Source organism: Episyrphus balteatus, chromosome 1 (assembly GCF_945859705.1).
Source record: "Episyrphus balteatus chromosome 1, idEpiBalt1.1, whole genome shotgun sequence".
Lineage (NCBI taxonomy): Eukaryota > Metazoa > Arthropoda > Insecta > Diptera > Syrphidae > Episyrphus > Episyrphus balteatus.
This window is the reverse complement of record NC_079134.1, coordinates 43,340,049-43,361,203: the sequence shown is the minus strand read 5'-3', so window position 1 is coordinate 43,361,203 and position 21,155 is coordinate 43,340,049. Positions and strand designations below refer to the sequence as shown.

General features: G+C 28.5%; 1 protein-coding gene and 1 long non-coding RNA gene across 5 annotated transcripts in view; one reads left to right on the top strand and one right to left on the bottom strand.

Moving 5' to 3' along the window:
* LOC129905832 (P protein) overlaps nt 1-21,155 on the bottom strand; it is a 79,998-nt gene that overhangs the window by 5,467 nt on the left and 53,376 nt on the right. For 2 of the 4 annotated variants that reach the window (XM_055981421.1, XM_055981423.1), the window contains exons 2-9: nt 10,174-10,277; nt 4,976-5,135; nt 4,831-4,900; nt 4,631-4,769; nt 1,117-1,799; nt 802-1,056; nt 417-746; nt 8-355 (exon numbers count right to left, since the gene is read on the bottom strand). In XM_055981421.1, coding sequence (XP_055837396.1) covers nt 8-355; nt 417-746; nt 802-1,056; nt 1,117-1,799; nt 4,631-4,769; nt 4,831-4,900; nt 4,976-5,135; nt 10,174-10,277 — 2,089 coding nt within the window. Of the gene's footprint in view, nt 1-7; nt 356-416; nt 747-801; nt 1,057-1,116; nt 1,800-4,630; nt 4,770-4,830; nt 4,901-4,975; nt 5,136-10,173; nt 10,278-10,631; nt 10,741-20,589; nt 21,087-21,155 lie in introns of those variants that run through there. The other 2 variants (XM_055981424.1, XM_055981422.1) reach the window with 2 other exon arrangements.
* On the top strand, nt 10,157-10,989 carry LOC129905834 (uncharacterized). The gene is made up of 3 exons (XR_008770665.1): nt 10,157-10,521; nt 10,589-10,814; nt 10,879-10,989. It is a non-coding gene; the product is annotated as an uncharacterized LOC129905834 (long non-coding RNA).

Sequence of the window (21,155 nt, the reverse complement as noted above, 5' to 3'; positions counted from 1 at the left end):
AGTTTACCCAAAGAATAAGTAAAACTGCAACAGCCAATCTATGTTCTTCTCCAACAGACAAAATAACATTTACTGTCATTTTGCCAATCCAATCAATCAAACCAAGTTCTGATAGTGACTCCATTAAAATAAATAACGCAGCAAAGAAGAGCAAAGTTGACCATTCCACACGAGCTAGCACTGATTCCATGTCTTCCCGATCAGCTAAAATGAGTAAAAGAATTGCTCCAAGAAGGGCAGTCCAACCGAGTGAAAGCCTCTGCATTTCTGGTACCGAATGCAAGAAGAACAAACTGATGACAAATACCAGAGCAACTCCTGATTTATACAGCAATGACTTGCTTCGAATGGGATACTGAAAATTAACCAAAAATTTTGAAAGAATTCTAGAAATTGGTAATTTTTGGAAAACCCACTTTAGCCTGCAACTGTCCAAGAGTCTGTTCATAGGTGTCACCCTCAGTGGCCCCTGAATTAATCTTCTTCTTGAGATTTCTCTTCAATCGATTGACTTTTCTTGTCAGAGTTTCACGGACCAAATCTTCATCCTTTGAATACGAGGAAAGAGATGCAGCAGCTCTCTGCCAGACAGTGATTTCATGACGTAATTCCTGTACGTCTTGAGCTTCATTGAATCGGAGATCATTGATATTTCGGAATTTGTAACGTAACTGAATGTACGTTTGAACCATAACAACAAGGACTCCGATCAGCATATGAGCTGTGAAGACTGTAAAGTTGACTCCCTAAAAGTTCAAAATTTTGTTAAAATCCTGGAGAATAAAAAACTTTAAGCCTTACATTTTTGGCAATAAAACTGTTCGAAGCAATGATAACGTTTGGAGGGTCTCCAACTGGAGTCAAAGCTCCACCGATATTGGAGTAGATGATCATGCACATTAGAATTGGCACTGGATTTAGACCCATAACTTCACAAAGACGTATCGTGACTGGTGTCATTAAGAGGACTGTCGTCACATTGTCAAGAAATGATGACATAACGGCCGTAAACAAACAAAGACAATTGATCAGAGGCCAAACTTTTCCATTTGTGATCTGAAATCAATAAATTAAAAAACATTCTACACAAAAGTCTCCACAACTCTATACACAAACCTTATAAGCAAACACAGCAAGATAATCGAAAATACCAGTTTCCGACAAAATAGCCACCAATATCATCATTCCAAAGAGCAAAAGAAGTGTTTCCACATCGATCCACGACATGATCTGTGCCATTGGTGGACGTTCATCCAAGGCTGCTAGTATACCAATCGCCATGGTTGATGCAATAATTGCAGCAAAAGTTCGATTTACTACTTCCCAAATGATCATTATGTACAAACCGCAGAGGACTAGAGCAGCATAGACAACACCCATATCCTTGTTGATTGGAGTGTCATCATAGCTAAACTGCAGTGGAATACCTCGATTTGCATCAGCTTTCATTCGAATTCGTAGGGCAGCTTTCTCACTGGGGATCTTTGCAAATCTAGCACTGTCGATTGTGAACACCTTTGATCGACGCACTTCAGGGGCAAAGTCAAACAATTCCTCATCTAGCAAAGGAAGTTTCCAAACTTCACTGAGATTTTGGGTGTGGGTAATTTGAAGTTCTTCCTGCAGCATGGATGTGCTCTCATTTGATGTGGTTAGTTCTTCTTTACCAAGATATAAAAGCTGCACGAAAACATATAAATAGCTGGTGGTCAGGTTGTTGGTGGTATGGGCTGAAGCAAATGCACCATCTAGCGTTACACCAAGGCGAAGTCCTTTTGGTATATTGCTAACGATGAAGTCTAGAATAAATAAATTCGTATTGAAAATAAAACCATTTAATACATAAAAAACTTAAAATATATCAATGAATGATGAAAGGCCTAAAAAACCACATAATGCTATACACTTTGACTGAAGCAGATGCCCCCAAATTTAATAAAGAGCTTGTAATAAAATATTATTTTATAATTATATTTTTGAAATACTAACTGTAAATTAAATTCGAAAAAAAAAATCTAAGTTGGTATTACAGTTAAAAAAATGTATTTAAAAAAAATAATTTCATTTTCATAGAATTTCTGCAGTTCTGTTCAAATTTTTTAATGTTTGAAGTAAATTTTTGAGAGAATTGTTTCTAAACGATGGAAAATTTTATCTCGCTCCCGTTAGATTTTTATCGTTAAATAACTAAGACAACCTTTTGATATCAATTGATTTTTGCAATTTAAACAAAATTTTTGAAAAAAAATGTTTTTGTTCACAAAAATCTTAAAATTAAATTTAAAGAAACAATACCAGGCAATTTTTAATATTATAAAGGTTAAATTTTTGTCTAAAATTGCCACAGTTTGAAAAAGAAAATCATCAAAATCGCAGCTGTTTAGCCAAGTTCACTGATTTCGTCATTTTCTGAGCTTTAGTTACTTCAGAATAAGAGACAAATTGGAAAGCAGAACAAAAATATTTTTTGTCAGATTTGTTTTTTGTTTTTTTATTTAAATCTACTTCCTTTATGTAGTCTTTTTTTGTTTTTTTTTTTTTTTAGTCTCTTATAACGAATATCTCCCAAAATTTTGAAAATAAAGCAATGTATATAAAGCAATAAAAAAAAGGCACTAACGATTTTATTAAAATTTTGTTAACATTATATTTAAATCAATTAAAATAGAACTGGAATTTATAACGTTTCAAAAAAAAAAACTCCTTCTTTGCTAAAGTTGACATAATATTTTATTTTATTTTTACACACAATAGCAAATACGTTGGAATCAGATGTATATTTTATTTTCTTGCTTTAGAAATATAATTAAAAGAAAACCGCTTACCGAACTATTTTTTTTTTAAATAAAAGCATTTCATTGAAACATAGAACTTTTTTCAAAAGTTTGAATAAAAATCGTAAAAAAGAGAAAAGTAATGTTTTCCCAACCTGGTGCATAACAGTTGCTATTATTTTCAGTCCGTTGTGAGTAATAAGGTCTTATTTGAAAAAATATCAATTTGAGGTTGAGTGTTTTTAATCTAAATCGAGAATAGGAATAGGGGTTTATATTTCCATCCAATGCATAAATTGTCTGAGCAAAATACAAAACATTACATAGGTTAATTCATAACATAGGTACATAACATACATATTTAATTTTTTTTTTTGAAAGTATGCTATTGTAAATTTATTTTGTGTTTTTCATGTTTTAATTAAACATAAACTTGAAGTAAAATTAAATGAAAGTAATCATACATTGTGAAACAAGGACTTAATTTTCTTACTTAATCGAGTGCAGGCATATTCACAAAGAAAATTCAAGACTGAATCGTACTTGCTCTTATAGTAAAAGTTGGCTTTGTATGTAAAAATTCTAGGTATTAAAAATAATTTTAATTTAAAAGAAAAAGAAAATAATACATACATTTTAAAATTATAGTAGATTAACTAAAGCAAATTATTAGAAAACCCGGCCGAACAGCTCTGATTTTGACGATTTTTTTTCAAACGTAGGTAATTAAAAATACTTTAAAGTCTATAGATTAAAAATTGCCGATGTTGCCGCCTTGTTTTTTTAAATTAAAATTAAATTTTTTTTTGAACAAAACCATTTTTTTGCTTAAATTTCATAAAACAAATGATAGCAAAAGATTCGTTTAAGCGATAAATGCAATTTTCTCACAATATGACTGCAAAACACAAAAAAAATATTTTGAAAACAACGGCATTTTTTACATTTTTAAAAAGCCAGAAGCTCATTCTTATCTCTTAAATTTAAATCCACTAAATTTAATTAAGAGTTTTTGAAAAAATGGTCCTCAAACTCAGAATAAAAAAAAAATGTTATTAAAAAAATTTAAAACGACTTTTTTCCAAACTTTTTCTAATAAAATATGAATTTATTTTTAAAAAAATTTTGGCCATAAATATTATCAGTTGAATTTCGAAGCAGAAAAGGTTATATTTATCACACTTTTGAAAAAAAAAAAAATAAAAATTACTTCTTGCATTGAAATAATTAATTTTCTCAAAGACTTTGGTAAATAAGAACTCTAAATTTTGGCTATTTAACTTTCAACAGTAAGGGTTATTTAATGAATACAAAATAATTTTATATTTAGTTGTTGAACTTTGAAAAAAAAAAAATAAGTTAAATTTTTTTTCAAAACTTCTATTAAAAAAGGTTCTTTGAAAATGAAACACTTTTTAATTTTTTTTCTTCTCATACAAATCTTCTCATACAAATAAAGTTTGTTGGGATAATATCTTTATATATATAAGGTCCTAAGTCACAAAATTGTATTTTCGAACTTTTGATTGAGTAAGAATAAGCTCTTTCTTTAATTTCATATCAAAAACATAGATCTAAGATAACTGCTTCATATAGAAATAAGCTGGTCAATACTCAAAAAGTTATCGATTTGCATGCATTTTTCAAACTTCAATCTCATTTTCCAAAAAACTACAGTTTGTGACTTAAGACCTTATTGCTTAACACAAAAGATATATTGTCTGGAGCAGCCGCCTATTTAAGATCTCCATTGTCTTTAAAATTTCCGATACTCTTAAATATTTCAAAAACCTTATTTCAAACAGTATTTTAGGCTATGGTTCATTAAAACTAGTAAATACATTATTTAAACTCACCTTTAGGTATTTGTGCAGGTGGAACGGAAAGTAATTTTCTTTCGACAACTTTTTCATTTGTTGTCATCAAAAATCCAGTAAAAAGTCCCCAAACAATCAATAATATTATTATTTTTGTCCATTTTGGCCACTTTTTCTTGTAAAAAAATTCAAAATTTGTTAGAATAACAAAAAACTACCAAAATAGAAAACCAACTCACCTTATGATCATGTGTTGTATCCATCATATCATCTATTTGATGTGAATGTTCGATTTTGGTATTATGCCCTCTAAAAAAATAATAATATATTTAATGAAACATTGAAAAATTTAAATAATATTAACATTAAGACAATTTCTTTTACCTGCCATCTATTCCATGCATTTGGCCCAATTCATTTGTAATATTTATTCTAATAGGTGCGTTGGGATCTATTGAATTATTATTGTGTTGAATTGTAGCCTCATCCAATGCATTCATATCTTCGGATGGAAGAGGATCTTCATCTTGAAGAGCTTCGCCTGCTAAAAATAAAAAAAAGTTAATTATTTATTTAAATAACGAATTGTAAATATTCAGACTTTCATATCGAATTCAAATTAATAAATTTTTACAATAATGTTTGCGTGTTATTACTTTTTTGCGGGACAATTGCGATCATCTTCACACAACCACTTTATTTTTCTAACTGAAAATAAAGAAATAAAAGAAATTCCTGGATAGCTATTGAGAAGTGCCAGTGTTATATCCCTGCGAACAATGAAAACTTGGGCACGCACATCATTTCGTCCTGAAGGAGACTCAAGGACGCAGTTGTATATATACCTATTGGAATTTTTGTTTTTAGAAGATACATTTTCTTACAGAAGCATTGAGGAGATATAAAAACACAAAGAGTGTGATACTCTGTGTGGGAAAGTGAAAAGGGAACAAAAGTAATTAAGCTGAAATCCTGTTTCGGGAAATTGCCTATTTTGGGAAGGTTACAATGTTTATGGTGGCCTTGATGAAGCTTTTGTACATAAAAACTTACCATGGCACGAGATTGAGACAACAAACACGACGCGACGGGACGAGCAGAAGCTATGTGAATAAATTATGATTTAGATGCTTTTTTCAGGACTTGCGCTTATGTGGATTCTACAGGGTTTTTATTGGGACAAACGTTAAGACTAAAGTCTGTTATTGTGTTTTGCAAATAAAAAAAATATATAGGTCATTGGGGAGGATGAAATGCACGTGTTAATGAAGTGAATTGGAGCATATTCCAAAAATAGACAAAATAACAAGAACAATGATTTAGAAATCTCGTATAGCAATATTCTGAAGTTTGTTTTATTTGCCAGAGTTTCAAAAACAATTTGTGGCAAAAAGGTATAGGAATTGGGTTAGTGAAATGTTGAACGTATATGCAATAAAAAATATTCTTTGAATCCTATACCTAGTTAGCCGGAGACAGCAACCCTGATACTTCCCCTTTTTTTATTATCTGTTTCATGTCTTGTTTCATTTGCGAAAAATAAATATTTATATAAAAATACCTGTAACGTAAATTTAAAAAAAAAAAATAAGAATAAAAATACGTATACGCCATAGTGCACAATGCACTGAATAACGTACAAATAATGTGAATTAATGTCATACCCATTTTTTTTTCATAAAAATTTTCAAACATTTGAAAAAAAAATTGTATGATATTGAAAGAAAACATCAGTCGACTCGACACACAAAAAAAAAGTTTGAAAAAAATTGTTTAAAAAAAATGACATAGAATTCTTATTGATTGTGATTGTGAAACAATACTCGTAATAAAGTGTTCATACTTCAAATTTAGTTGACCACAAATATTAATACATAAAATCTCATCCGCATAACAAAATCAAACCAATTCGAAAGCCCAACGGAATATACTTTCCTGAATATATCGAATAGACTTCAAATTCTGCTCAAAACAGTTGCATACCTGTAGGTGCAAACGTACTGTGTGAGATAATAATTTGATATCTAATGAAGCATCATTGAACAGAATTTTATGCTTATTTGGGAGTAAGGGACATTCTTCCATTAAACTAACTTCAAACACAAGAAAAAAATATTTTGAACACAACGGCAACACCTACAGTATTTTCATACATGCTTTTAAAAAGCCAGAATCTAATTTCTATCTGTAAAACTTAAATCCACTAAATTTAATCAAGAGTTTTCCAAAGCATAGTCCTCAACTCAGAATTTTGGAAAAAAAACGTTATTAAAAATTTTTAAATAGCACTAAAGCAAAACGAATTTAAAGCTGCATTACATTAAATTCGTATCATCCTAAACAAAATAAATTCATTTTACTATCATGCTATTTAAATTCCATTAAGAGCCAATTTTTCAATCTTCTAATAAACAGTCAGTTAACTGTTCGACGAATAAAGTTATTAGGCTCATAAACAATCAGATAAAAACATTGAATTTTTCAATCAAGAATAATTTATTCTACAGAGGGCCAATTTTTCAATAGTCAGTTAAACAGTCAGTTAGTACTTATTCCTAAGGATAAAGAAAAAATCAATTTTTCAACAGGCAGATATAGATTATTCCTAAGAATAAAACTATCTGATTCTTTCAGAGACGAATAAAAATTATTCTAAGGAATAATCTGAACAAAAAAATTGTGTCAGTTGTCAAAGCTGTTTTGAAAGAATTTTGAAAAAAATACAGTGGAATACAAGAAAACAAAAACAATCATGAATAAAAATGACGTTTAATTTTAAATATTTTTGAATTTGACAATTTTTTTTTGTTATTCTGTAGAATAAATTATTCTTGATTGAAAAATTCAATGTTTTTATCTGATTGTTTATGAGCCTTATAACTTTATTCGTCGAACAGTTAACTGACTGTTTATTAGAAGATTGAAAAATTGGCTCAGAATAACAAAAAAAAATTGTCAAATTCAAAAATATTTAAAATTAAACGTCATTTTTATTCATGATTGTTTTTGTTTTCTTGTTTTCCACTGTATTATTTTCAAAATTCTTTCAAAACAGCTTTGACAACTGACACAATATTTTTATTGAGATTATTCCTTAGAATAATTTTATTCGTCTCTGAAAGAAGCAGATAGATTTATTCTTAGGAATAAGCTATATCTGCCTGTTGAAAAATTGATTTTTTCTCTATCCTTAGGAATAAGTACTAACTGACTGTTTAACTGACTATTGAAAAATTGGCCCTAAGTGAATAAAATTATAAAAAAGAAGTTAAAAATATTTATCAAATATGTAGCTGAAATTAATGGATACAATAAAAACATAGTAAATTCTTTATTAAAAAACATAAAGTTAAAAAAGATTTTAAAAATTTAACATCATTAACTCCATCTATCGATAACCCGTTTATACACATAAGTACACCGAAAAATAAACCAATATCAATTTAACATTTTTTAAATATCAGCAAAAAATGCTCTATAAAATGTGTGTTATGATAATTAGAATATTAAAACAATATTTTTATTATGAGGATGATATTTAAATATCACAATTTTAAAAATGTTTTTTGATATTTTACTATCAATTTCTCATTCCAAATTATTAAAAAATATTAAATAAAAAACTCTTAATGTGTACTAATTTCAAGGCGTTTCTTCGAAGTAAAATGTATGATTTATTGATAAAATTTGATCGGCAATAAGATTTTACTTCACATAGTTTGGGAGAAAATAGCAAAACAATTATATCACCTACATAAAATAGAAAAAATATTATCACCACTATTTTAAAAAGAATATTCACTTTCAGTAATGTTTTGTTTGATTTTAAAGAAAGAAAATATTTAAAATAATAAAAATAATAAAAAAAAAAAAGAAAGAAATATCATTATAATAAACTGAAACGTAAAATCTAGTCAACATTGATATTTTAATTGTCAAAGAGAAATTTTCACTATCCACCTAAAATTAAAAAAATGTCAAAATGATATGATAATCATATCAAAATTGATATTTTAATTGTTGGACGACTTTTGTAACTCAAAATGTTATTTTGATAGCTGTTATTATCAAATTATTTTTCGGTGTAGTTCATTCGTTGGATTAACTTATTCTTTAGGGAAAATATTCAAGAAGTATTTTATTAAATTGGCTCCAAATACATCAAGGAATAAAGTAAAAAATCTTATTGAAACAGTTAAAGATAAAACAGAAACTATTGAAAAATCAGGAATATATTCGGTTATTTGTAAAAATTATGATGAAGTATACATTGGTCAGACAAGAAGATTGTTAAAAACTAGATGGTCAGAGCACTACAAGTCAATTTACTATAAAACATTAAAGGAGTCCACTACTGCTGACTATTATGATAAATAATTACCATGTTATAGCTGTCTTTCGTTTGTTAAAACAAATTAATAAACCTAAATTATTAGATGCGTATGAAAAAGTTTACCTCAATAGAACAAAAAATATGAAAAAAAATAAAACATTCGACCGATCTTTATAACACAAATTTTTAGTACCACTTTCGACCAAAGAAATATTTTAGAAAAAATTCTAGATGCATTTATTAACTTTTACTTTATGATATTTTTAGTTTATTACTTTTTTAAATTATTTTGTTTATGTTTAGAATTTAACGATAATAATTTATTTAAATAATTTTAGATTTTGCTAATAACACTGGTCGGCAACGAAAATGGAGCTTGAACTAAACCATACTTTTCTTAAGGACTTTTGTGTGCTGATTCCGAATCTGAAGTCAAAATTTCACTGGCACGTTAAGTTTTCGAAATATTTAAATATTAACAGGTCAAAAACGCGTTTTTGTAGTACTTTTGGCGTTGAATTTTGTCACCGTTAAATTTTTTTTCTCAAACTACATATGCCATATTCAAAAGCCATATTTTATCGTCTTAAATAGGTTTATTTTAATTTTCAAAATTATTTTTTTCTAAAAGATATTTGGTATAGAAAGGTATGATATCTCAAAATCTTGGTGGTTAAGGTAACTTATTGTTTTTGAAGCAGATTTGAATTAAATTTCAGTTTTCGACTCCTGATTCGGTTAAAAAAATAGCCAAATATTACGGAAGAATAATATTTTTAGATCAAATGTCAAAAAACATTTCATTTAAAATTAGTTTTTGGGACTTTATAGCTAAAATTGTGATGAGCAGAGCTCAAAAACCAGACGTGATGGAAAAATTCTGTAAACTGTTTTGAATTAAGCACACTCAAGTATATTAAAATCACCTTACAGAGTTCTTGCTCCCGACTTTTTTTGTTTTTTTGCCGACCAGTGTAATCTGAAGATGGGACTTGTTACTCCCGAAAACGTTAATTATTAATAAATAATATTCTTGTATGAGTATAAGAAGTTTGTTTTTAAATTAATTTTAAAAACTTGTTTCAAAATCATATAAGCATTTTGAACTAGAACAAAGATAACGGGTCTGTAACTTTACTTCATTTAAAGTTGATCAAAATTTGTTTGGACTATGATTGGATGATTTTCAAAGTCTCCACTTTACATTGAAGCTTTATCTAAATATTAACACCAAAGAGGTAAAACTTACCATGAAGCCGTTCATGTTCCTGCCGGAATGACGCAAGGCTGGGATCTTGACGAATTTTCTCTGGCAGTGTTCGCCATATCTGCAACGCGCCTTCGGTTACTTCACTGGAAAATACAAAAAACAAAGAATTCACTATAAATAACACTCATTAACATGTTAATTAAAACTTTAAATTAAATAAGCATTTGATTTAACATCCAGATATCTTATAGTATATAATTCAAAGTTTTTTTTTTCTGTTCGTTCAACTGTTGTAGGTGTCGTTTTCAATTCTCTGCGGTTATATCATACAAAACATTATCTTGATCACTCAATCAATTTAATTTTACAACCACTCAATCGAAGAAGGTGTGTTTTAATAAAAATTAATGATGTATTAAATGAACAATTTTTCAATTATAAGTACAAAATTAAGTTTTGTAAAAATATAGACAAGAAAAAAAAAAATGTAACAATACTCTGACAACAATGATGTTCTTCGTTCTTGTCGTCGTCGTTGTCGTCGTTGCCGTGCACCACACCACATTATTGTAATCAAAGCCTCAAGACTTTCGAGAGAACATTTAAATAAACTTTTAGGTGTTCAAACGACGTTAAACTGGAAGGCACATTCATCGGATTTCAAACAAAAAAATTAGCACGTAATATGGTTTTGTTGAATGGTTGTAATTTATCTCAAATAGCTAAAGTGTCAATTATATCCAGGTTATTATACGCTATGACTTAAACAACATTTGAAAAAATTCTTTTGACATAAAAGACACTTTTTTTGCCCTGCGATATTGATGGATGAATAACCGACGAAATGTTTTACAGTATTAAATCGTTGATTGTATTAATAACTCAATTAAAGTTGATAGCGAATTAAGTCGTTATGATACAGATAAATAATTGGGAAAACTGTCAAAACATATAGATTGATAACCTTGTATTTTGGAAAGATAAAATGGTCTTGTTTGAAATATAATCATTATCTTTTAGTACAAATACCTATTTGGTTTATATGAAGACGTTGATTATTTTTTTTTTTTTTTTACTTTTTGATAAGAAAAACTTAAAATTGATATTTAATTGACATAGTAAATACAAATATAAACAAATAATATAAACATTTTGCAGTTTAAAGCTGTTTTACAAGTTTCTGACTATAATTTTACTATAAAGCAAACAAAATATGTTTTATATGTCATTATTTGTCACTTTTTCAGATTTCTTTTTTCAACATTGAACAATCAAACATTGCAATCTAAGAGTTGTTTTTGTCAACACTGTCAATTATAAAAATAATTAAGATTTTTTCAAGAACAACACTATAGACTAGTTCAAACTTACTGGGTAAAGAATCAGTTCAATTATCTTTTATATTGAAAAGATATAAATACATTAGATATCAATCTATCAAATAAAATAAAATTTTAATCACGTGAAAATGATAAGATAAACAAACACAAGTGTTAGACTGATAAGGTTTCTTAAAACTGGTGAAGATGAATTAATTAATAACCCCTTAGGTATTTTTAGGTATTAGGCTAATCCTAATAAGAATAGTAGTTTTAGTAGAAAAGTTAAAAGTTTGAGAAGTTAAAAGATCTTTTAATTAAAAAGTCCAAATATCACACCAAATTAAAAACGAATATTTATCGCAAAAACTTGTAACCGAATAATTATTTAGAAAACCTTTTTTTTTCACAAATTTGATTTGAAAGGCACAAGGAGCCAAAATACTTTTGAGGTTCTTCTTGAAGTTACAATTAAGTCAATATTAATCAGAATAACAAATAAGCAATAAGGTCTGAGTGGGTATTAAGAATCTTAATTGATTCTTCGTCCTTTTAGCCATAGTTTTGTTCCTTAATTTTCTTGTATTCTTAAATTTCTTGTATTGCCTATTTTAGTTTATCATTGAAAGCTTTTTTATTTACCTATGACCTCATCGTGACCAATACAATGGCGTATCAGTCTGTTCGATAGAAAACTTTAAGTGGTTATGACCACTTGATATCTTGCATTTTTTGAATGTTCATATAAATTTTAGAGTATTGTTCTAAAATATCACTTTGGGAAATTAGCGTATTCATATAGACGTTTTAACTGAGTATATGATATTGTGTTATGAAACGGGCCCGTTTCATAACACAATAACGTTTTAACTGAGTTTAAAATGCGTTTTTTTCAAAACGGTGTTTTCAAAGTCGGTGAGGAAAATTTCTCCGAAACGGCTAGACAATTACCATTTTGTGTGACACTTTAAAAGGTAAATATTTTTGAAAAAAGAAACGATTTTTTTTTCTCCGGGAAGCTGACATTTTGCCAAAAATCAAAATTTTAGTTTTTTTTAAATTTAAATTTTCGTTATTCATCTATCCTGAAGATGTATCTTTTTTTTTACTTGCTCAATAGGGCAAGTATTGGTTTCGTGTCAAAAAAAAAAATTCGAGGTTTTAATCAAAACTAACATTACGATGATGGAGTAGCCCGCAAAAGTAGTTTTCGTCATGACGTCCGTCGGTCTGTGCGTCGTCAAAAAAAGCTGTACATGAAGCTGCAGCTTAAACGGCTGAACGGATTTTCGTAAAACTTGGTGCAGATGATTTTTTCGTAATTTCCAAAGTTTTTTTTTTTTGTTTTTTAATATCTCGCTTAGAACATGTACCTCCCATACAACGTGTTCGAGGTATTGCAATTTTCTCGAAAATGGCTCTTGCGATTTTGTTTAAATTTGACTCAAGTAATGCTATACGTACAGTTAATATAACTGCATTTTTCGTTTTTCTCAAAAAATACGGATAGTGGAAATATGATATTAATTTTTTTTTTAAATCGCCGATTAATGAGTTATTCCAATTTTTTCGAAAACGACGATTTTTATTAAATTTAACACACGTTATGCTGTACGTAAATCTAACATAACTTCGTTTTTAGTTTTTCTCAAAAAATATGGGTAACGGAAATATGGCGTAAGAAATAAAAAAAAAATTTACATATTTCTGCATTCTTTTCTTATGAAACTCCTCAAAAAATCAAATTATAACTAATTGAAAATATTTTTCCTAAAAATCTTTGACATAAAAGCTACTTTTATCATAAGAGCAAGTACGTGCGACCCCAGTCGTGCATTTTATTTTTTTTTTTTATTTGAATTAATTTGGATCAGAAATATCTTCCTCGAGGCTATACAATTTTTGTGGAGCTCCTCTAATAGATCTATATTACAAGTACAATAGAACCTAATATTTAAAAAAATATCCTGGGCGTAAACTGCCAAAACCGCGAAGCTTGGCTGTGAAAGGGGTTAAAACGGAATTAGAAAACTGGTATTTATTGGATTTCGATGAGATTGTGAACTTTTTGACCGAAATCTAGACTTTTGGTTCGTGCACAACATGAAAAAGGGTTAAAAACTGTTTAAAAAAGATAACTGATTATGATTACATTATTATCAGATTTCAGGTTTAACCCCTTGTAACCCAACATCGTAAATTTTAAAATTAATAATGTAAATCGAAAGGGCTTTAGCTATAATAAAACACGTATTTTTTAAAAATTCAATAAATTCATTATTTGCTCAGTTATTTCGAAATTTACGCAGTAAAAAAAAAAAGTTTAAATAATTTATTTTTGTATATAAATGCAAAAATTCAAACAAAAAGCTATCTAATATTTATTTTTAGGCGCATTCCTAAAATCCAAAAATAAAACCTAGTTAGTTTATGCACGAAAAATATTTTTTCTGATTTTCGTAGTTTTTACATAAATTTGCTTGTTTTCCCAAAAAGCCGAACTTTCAACATTAACTGCCAATTAAAAACTATTGGTGCTATTTATTTGAAATATGGTGCATTATTTCGATAAAGCAATTCTTAAAGATTATGTAAGAATTATGTAAGATTATAAAGAATAAAAATATGTTTTTTACAGCTTTTTGGCGATCTTTTTCGGTTTGTTACAGAAATGTCACATGGGGCCAGCGTTGCCAACCCATTCAGTCAAAATTATGCCTCACTTGAAAAAAAATTATGCCTTTTCAAATAAATTATGCCTCAATTTCAATTTCTTAGTTTATGCTTATAGTCTAGTAATTTTAGGTTTTGGGGTAAAAAATGCCTAAAATTACTGGGCTATTAAAAAATTATTATATACAAAAAGTACACAAGTACACAAAACGAAATGTTTATTTAATCAATTTAAACATTAAGGACCAATTTTTCAATAGTCAGATAAACCTCAGATAGAGATTATTAATTAGTCCGGTCAAATTAGACTAAAATAAGGGGGTGAGGTTACATTAATTCCCAGCAAGCTGAAAATTGGTAGGATTGTTGGAAACACCATCATAAATTAAATCTAAAAAGTCCTCATCGATCCGAGGTCTGGAAAAAAATTTACGGGGGGTCAAAGGTCACAACAGATTTCAAAATTTTTTTTACGAAAATGTGCAATAGCTTTGCAGTTTTTAAAGTATTTATGTACTCATACAATTATTGTAGAAAATTATAAAAAATACAAATAAATAAAATTCATTCATTCGTGGTTGTAGTGAACGAAAACACAAGATGATAAAATTTAAAATACACTGAACGAAAAAAAGCCAATATTTTATGAACTGGTTGCGATAGAACTTTTTTCTATCTGTTTTTAGAACAGTCATAAGTGTAGCCATCAGCCGTTTTAGGGTTGTCCATTCTCTATTGCACACCCTGTATATATTCAGACATATTCTAAACAAAAATTCCCAGGGAAATGGTTTCGGGAGAAGGGCCCCAATCGGAAAAATGGCGAAAATTTTCATTTTTTTTTTGGTTTCCCATATTCTTAACCATTGAAGAACGAAATTCAAGCTAAAAAAATAATGAAATTTCAGGAACTTTTCAGTTAGGAGTTTTTTTTCAGGATAGGCCAGATTATGACGATTACAACTCAACTTCAACTTTTTGAATCGTTATACCTAAGAAACGGTGGGTCTTAGGAAAAAAAGTGTCATGACACTTTTTATATATAATAATCTGGTCTACAATTCTTGCATTGAAAATTTTTTGATGAGACTTACCGTTTTGCTGAAAATCGTGAAAAACCAGTTTTTGTGACCTTTGACCCCCCGTAAATTTTTTTCCAGACCTCGGATCGATGAGGACTTTTTAGATTTAATTTATGATGGTGTTTCCAACAATCCTACCAATTTTCAGCTTGCTGGGAATTAATGTAACCTCGGATGTCTAAATTGACCGGACTATAATAGGAATAAAATTTTTTATATTGAAATTTATTCTTCTGATAGTCTAACTGACGATTGAAAAATCGGGGCTAAACCAACTTATTTGTCACGTAACGGAAACTTATTTTCTTCGAAAGGAATATTTCAAGACGTTGCTTCATATAATTGGAAGAAATTAGCGGCCAATTTTTCTCTCCAATAAAAAATATTAGCCTATTTGCAGCGTTTTAGACCTTTTTACAGCAACAAAATTAGATTCTTTTCTAGTAAAAGTGATTAGTTTGAAAAAAAAAAATTCTTCGAAAAATTAAACACTACCAAGAGTTAAATGGTAAAAACAAATTCTGTAGATAAAATTTCGAACAACCTTTATTTAAAAGATATAGAAAATATTAGTTTTAAGTCTTTTTATCAAAATATTTAAAAAATTGTAAGAAACTTTTAAAATATAAATCAAGAGTAGAATGAAAAAAATTATGCCTTTTTGGCAAAAAATAAGCCTTAGCTAATAAAATTATGCCTAAAAGGCATAATTATGCCTCAGTTGGCATCGCTGCATGGGGCTACAAGGGGTTAAAATTGAACAAATAATAATATTAAGTTTAAAAACGTATTAAAAGCTCCAACTGGTTTAATTAGTGAGGAATTTCCTCACAAAATCATGGTATCACAACGGACCAATAAATGGTCTAAGTGTGTCAGTTGTTTTCCTGACAGCCATTTCTACCTAACCTAACCTAACCTAACCTAACCTTAAAAACGTAAACGGTCACTGTGGTGTATGCGCAACTTTTTTTCTTTATAATTTCTTCTATGCAAAATCTTAGATCTTCTAAATACAAATTAAATTGCAATAGCGAAAACTGAGAGTTAAATGAGTATTATAGCAACCAACATTTTGTTTAAGGCTTACTCATAAACTTTTTCAAATACATTTGTACGGAGTGTAAAATTTTGATATTCTCTTTGGCAGTAATCAAACAGTAGCTGTAAATATAAGTTTTTTGGTTGATAAATATTTAAGCCTTATCAATATGATTTTGGCGCCATATATAAAAAGCTTTTGCAAACGTTCTTTTAGGGTTGACATTTTTTTTAATTTAAAGAAATTTGGTAGGAAAGGAACTTCTTAATTACAAAAAAAAATATGCGTGGAAAATAATTATAAAATTTAAGTCAATGACACGCAGTTTTAAATAGTTTTAGTTTTAAAGGAAAAATAATTTAGAAATCGTAAGAAGCTCCTACCAGTTAAAATTAAAGTTAAATCAAAGAATTCTCTTTGAAATGGGACATAAAACAATACAATTTCTTAACTAAGTTTAGATTTTTACTAGAAGTTATAAGAGCAAAATGTAATTGATTTAAAAAATTTACATGTAATAATAAACTGGACAGTGACCTGCTACTTTAGAACATTCTTAGTCTATCAATGCATTGAAATTATCTAAATAAAACACATGGTCATTTGTATGTCTAATTTTAGAAAATGCGAAACTCGTCTCATCCATAAATAAATTAGCTTTGGTATAAGGTACGTAGGCAGTTTAGATTGTTTTATCTTTCCGCGACAAACCAAACAAAACAAAATGCACTCACGATCTGATGAAGTTCTTTGAAAACTTTGTATTTATCAGTCGTTTCTCACAATTAAAATGCAAAAATGATCGCTTCCTCTTCTTGTAAAAAAATAAAAAAAAAAAAAAACAAAAACAATAACAATATAATATTAGATCATTGGGTCATTTGACAGCACAGACACTACACTCTCTTATGTCAAAACCGGTTTTTCCGTGTGATGGTCGCACAATATGATGGTCCATCATAATATTACCCAGCCATATTATCAATTGAATAAGTGACCGAGACCCCAGATAGATAATAATTTGAATATATACATATAATCTGTTCGAGGCTGCGAAAAGCGCTATTGCAGTTGCAACATATACTCAAACAAACCTTCTGAAACCATATCATCGTTATTCACGTTACGGTCTTTGAAAGAAATTCAAGTTAATATAAATATTGTCAGATTGAACTGTCATTGTCACTTTTAAGATAATTTGCCTCAGACAATTGTTGCAATGACAATACACAGCTGCCATATACATACATAACGTGTGTCTTAAGCACTCACTTTAAACAAATGTTTTGCAGTGAGAAAGGCTTTAGTGTATATTAACAACATTTTCTGACATATGCCTTGCAAAATCAACAAGTAACTTCCGTTTTATATAAATGACCATGATTTTCATATTTTAATTTATTGTGTGAACTTTTCATTTAAATAGGGGAACTCGTGTCTCATGAACATAATGTATATCTACTTGAATAATGTGCATGTTTTAATGCATTTTGAAACCTAAACTATCAGGCCAAATAAAGTGCAAGCATCCATGGTAAAAATCTATATTTTTTGGATTTGGATATGTAAAGCTCCGCAAAATAATCGTAAGCGCCAAATTAGATTTTGGAATTATGGATAACATTTAGTTGCATTTTTTCAACACTTAAAACGAATAAGATATAACTTTTTGTATTATTGATATCAACAATTGTTCAAGAAAACATTTACATCAAAATTGTCTCCAATAAGTCTTGAAAAAAAAAAATATACATATAAAGATTTTTCTGTAAACAAAAAAATCGTAAGCTTACGATAATTTTGCGGGAAGGGCTCGTTATGACAAAAAAATTCTTTGAAAATTCCGCAAAAAGTAGTAAAATATCAACAAAAACATTACGTTTAGAAAAGGTACAGAACTCTATGATGTTGGAATTGGGAAACCTTTACTATCTCCAAAAAAAAAAATCTCAATCGGATAAAATCTCCAGAAAATTTTTGACCCCATGGACAAAATCTCCATGGGGAAAGGGATCCAATGGACAAAATCTCCAATAAATAATTTTTTCTCCCATTTTCTCCAAATCCCCAAAAATCTCCAAATAGCAAAAACAAAAACGTAATAGAATGATAAAAAAACACTGTAAGGCAAAGTAAAATCAGGTCTAAACACGACAATTTTAAAATCATAAAGGTTCCTCTTTTAAAACGGAACACAAAAAACTTGCGCATCTGAAATTTTGGGATTTTCGCTCGGAGATTTTTTTTTTTGGAGATTTTTTCCTGGAGATTTTGTCTATACCCAGGTCTGTCTTGGGGATTTTGGCTTTGGGGATTTTCTCTTTGGGATTATGGGTTTTGGTCATTCATCACCAACCCGTTGGAATTAAGTCTAGTGAAATATACTTTGAGATATAAAAGGGAAGAAAGTTCTAGGAATTATTTTTAAATTTCAATTGATTAAATACTTTTCAATTATTGAAAACAATCAAATTTCAAATATCACGTTTTTTAATAAATTGCCATTTAATAAAACATAGCTAATAGTTTATTGAATGAACCATTTTGAATAGAACAAATTCGTTCAAAGGTTTTCATTTATGGATATGATTCCTTGCCATAAAAGCATGCTTCAGCCAAAATTGCTACTAATTCCATTGGTGTATTTCTGAGAAAATGGAAATACAGGGACAGGCCGGTTTTTTGTTTTTTTTTTTTTATTTCATTTTATTGTTTATTTCACTCGACCAACTAATTTTAAATGGTTCGAAGATTTAATTCATAGAAAATTAGATATTCTATCTAAATCAAGTGGTTAAAAAGTTTAAAAAAATTAGTTTTGACTAAAATTCTAACCTAAAATGCTTGCTTTTTGGTTTTTCAACTCAATCCGTAGAAACCTTGTACTAATAAAATTAAGTAGAGGCAAAATCCTTTGATAAATGCATATTTGAATTTTTTTCAAAACGAAACACATTATTTCTATTAAATAGAAGTTAAATACAAAAACCAAACAATTTTTGCATTTAAAAATATAATTCAAGTAAAAAACAAAAATAAATCACACATTTTGTAGGTATTGAATTTGGTTTAATGCATTAACATTTAAAGCATTTTCGATTTACATTAACATTTATTTTGCAATTCTTATTTTCAACAAAATATTTTAATGACAAACAAATTAAATTGCAATAAATAATTCCTGATTACTTTCAAATGCTTTTTTTTTCATTGCAATTTTGGCAACTGAGTGAAAATTTTGCCGCGAAGCACATTTTAGGTAACAAATATATTTTTTTTTTAAACGTATTAGATATTGATTAAAAATAGCGTAAAAACGTATTAGATATTGATTAAAAATAGCGTTAAAATCAGGAAAAAACACTTAATAGCGGTTTTTTTTTTTTGAGAAAAAAAGTTTTTATCAAAAGATAGAACTAAAAATTTGTAAAAATTGCAATTCTAATGACTTTTTAGTTAATGATAATTTTTTATCTTATTTGGTTACCTTACAAAATTAATTAACTAGATATATTTTTCGGATTTCAAATAATCAAAACGTCTCTGAAAAGTACCTTAAAAAAGTGTTAAATAAAATTGTCAAGCTTAAAATCAAAACGTCTCTGAAAAGTACCCCAAAAAAATGTTAAATAAAATTGTCAAGCTTTAAGCTATCGACTATCCAGTTTGTTTTTTTATCAATCAAACTGAATGAAATGTCAAAGTTGAGTGATCGATTTTGAGGATCAGAAATTTTCTAAAAAAAAAAATCAAAAATACATAAAAATCGCATATTAAAACCATATCACAGCAAATCAAAATATTATTATATTGCAACTATTTGTTTTTTTTTTCAGCTCAAGGTAAAATCAAACATTATCACTTCGTAGACAAGACATGCAAGCTGTCGTTTTTAACTTTGAATTCACTACAACCCACTGTTTTATAAGAAAAAAAAAAAACAACAACAACACAAATAACAATAAACTTCACCCAAAGTGTAAGTAATTTTCCACCAATATCACTTACACCAAATATGAAGTATGTATAAGTACGCAGTGAGAAAACAAAAGGTGGAAATTCTGATTCTTAAATTACTCCTTAATCAGTTATTTCCGTTGCTTGTTTTTATTTTTTTTTTGTTGTTGTTTTACTTTTGCTTTTTTTTTAGAAAAGTATAAGTATGTTTTATTATGAACTGCATTTTATATTTATGTGCCAATTAGGGAAGATAATTGGATAATTAACAGAATTTATTTTCAAGTTTCTGATTTTTTAAAAATAAAATATAAGTTATGAAAGGCTTTACAGAAAAAAAATATTTTTAGAGAAAAGATTTTAATACTAAGGATTAAATTACTTTTCACTAAATTTTCGAATCTCTGGACTGGAATCCGTTGGATCACTCATACTCATTTTTTTTTTTTTCAATTCCACCTCGGACGAGGCTTTTTCGTATCAAATGAAATTAAGGATCGGTTTAAGACCTTAAAGTGCACTTTTCGTGATGTAATTTCCGACGTTTTTCTTTAATCTTTTTTTTAAAACAAAAAAACACTTTTCTGATTTATAAGTGTACTAAAACAAACAGAGTCTTGCAAAAAATAGTTTAACACGCTTTAAGCGTTTTACGCGGTCTTACGGTAAACTAACTAATGCGGTACACCAAAACTCCGAACGGACCAAAACCGAGAGAATAAAAATCAAAGACCTACTATTCTATCACTGTCCGTGGAAGAGCAGAGACAAAGCTTTATTAAATTGGAATTGGAGGGACCGTCTACTCCTCCATAATGTAACTGTGGTGGCGCGGGTATAATATTATTGTGATCCGGCCTTAATGATGACCGCAGAGCGAGAATTTGATTTAATGCATTGGGACTGGTGTTGAATACAACAGAAAAAAAAATCAAAACAAAAAACAAC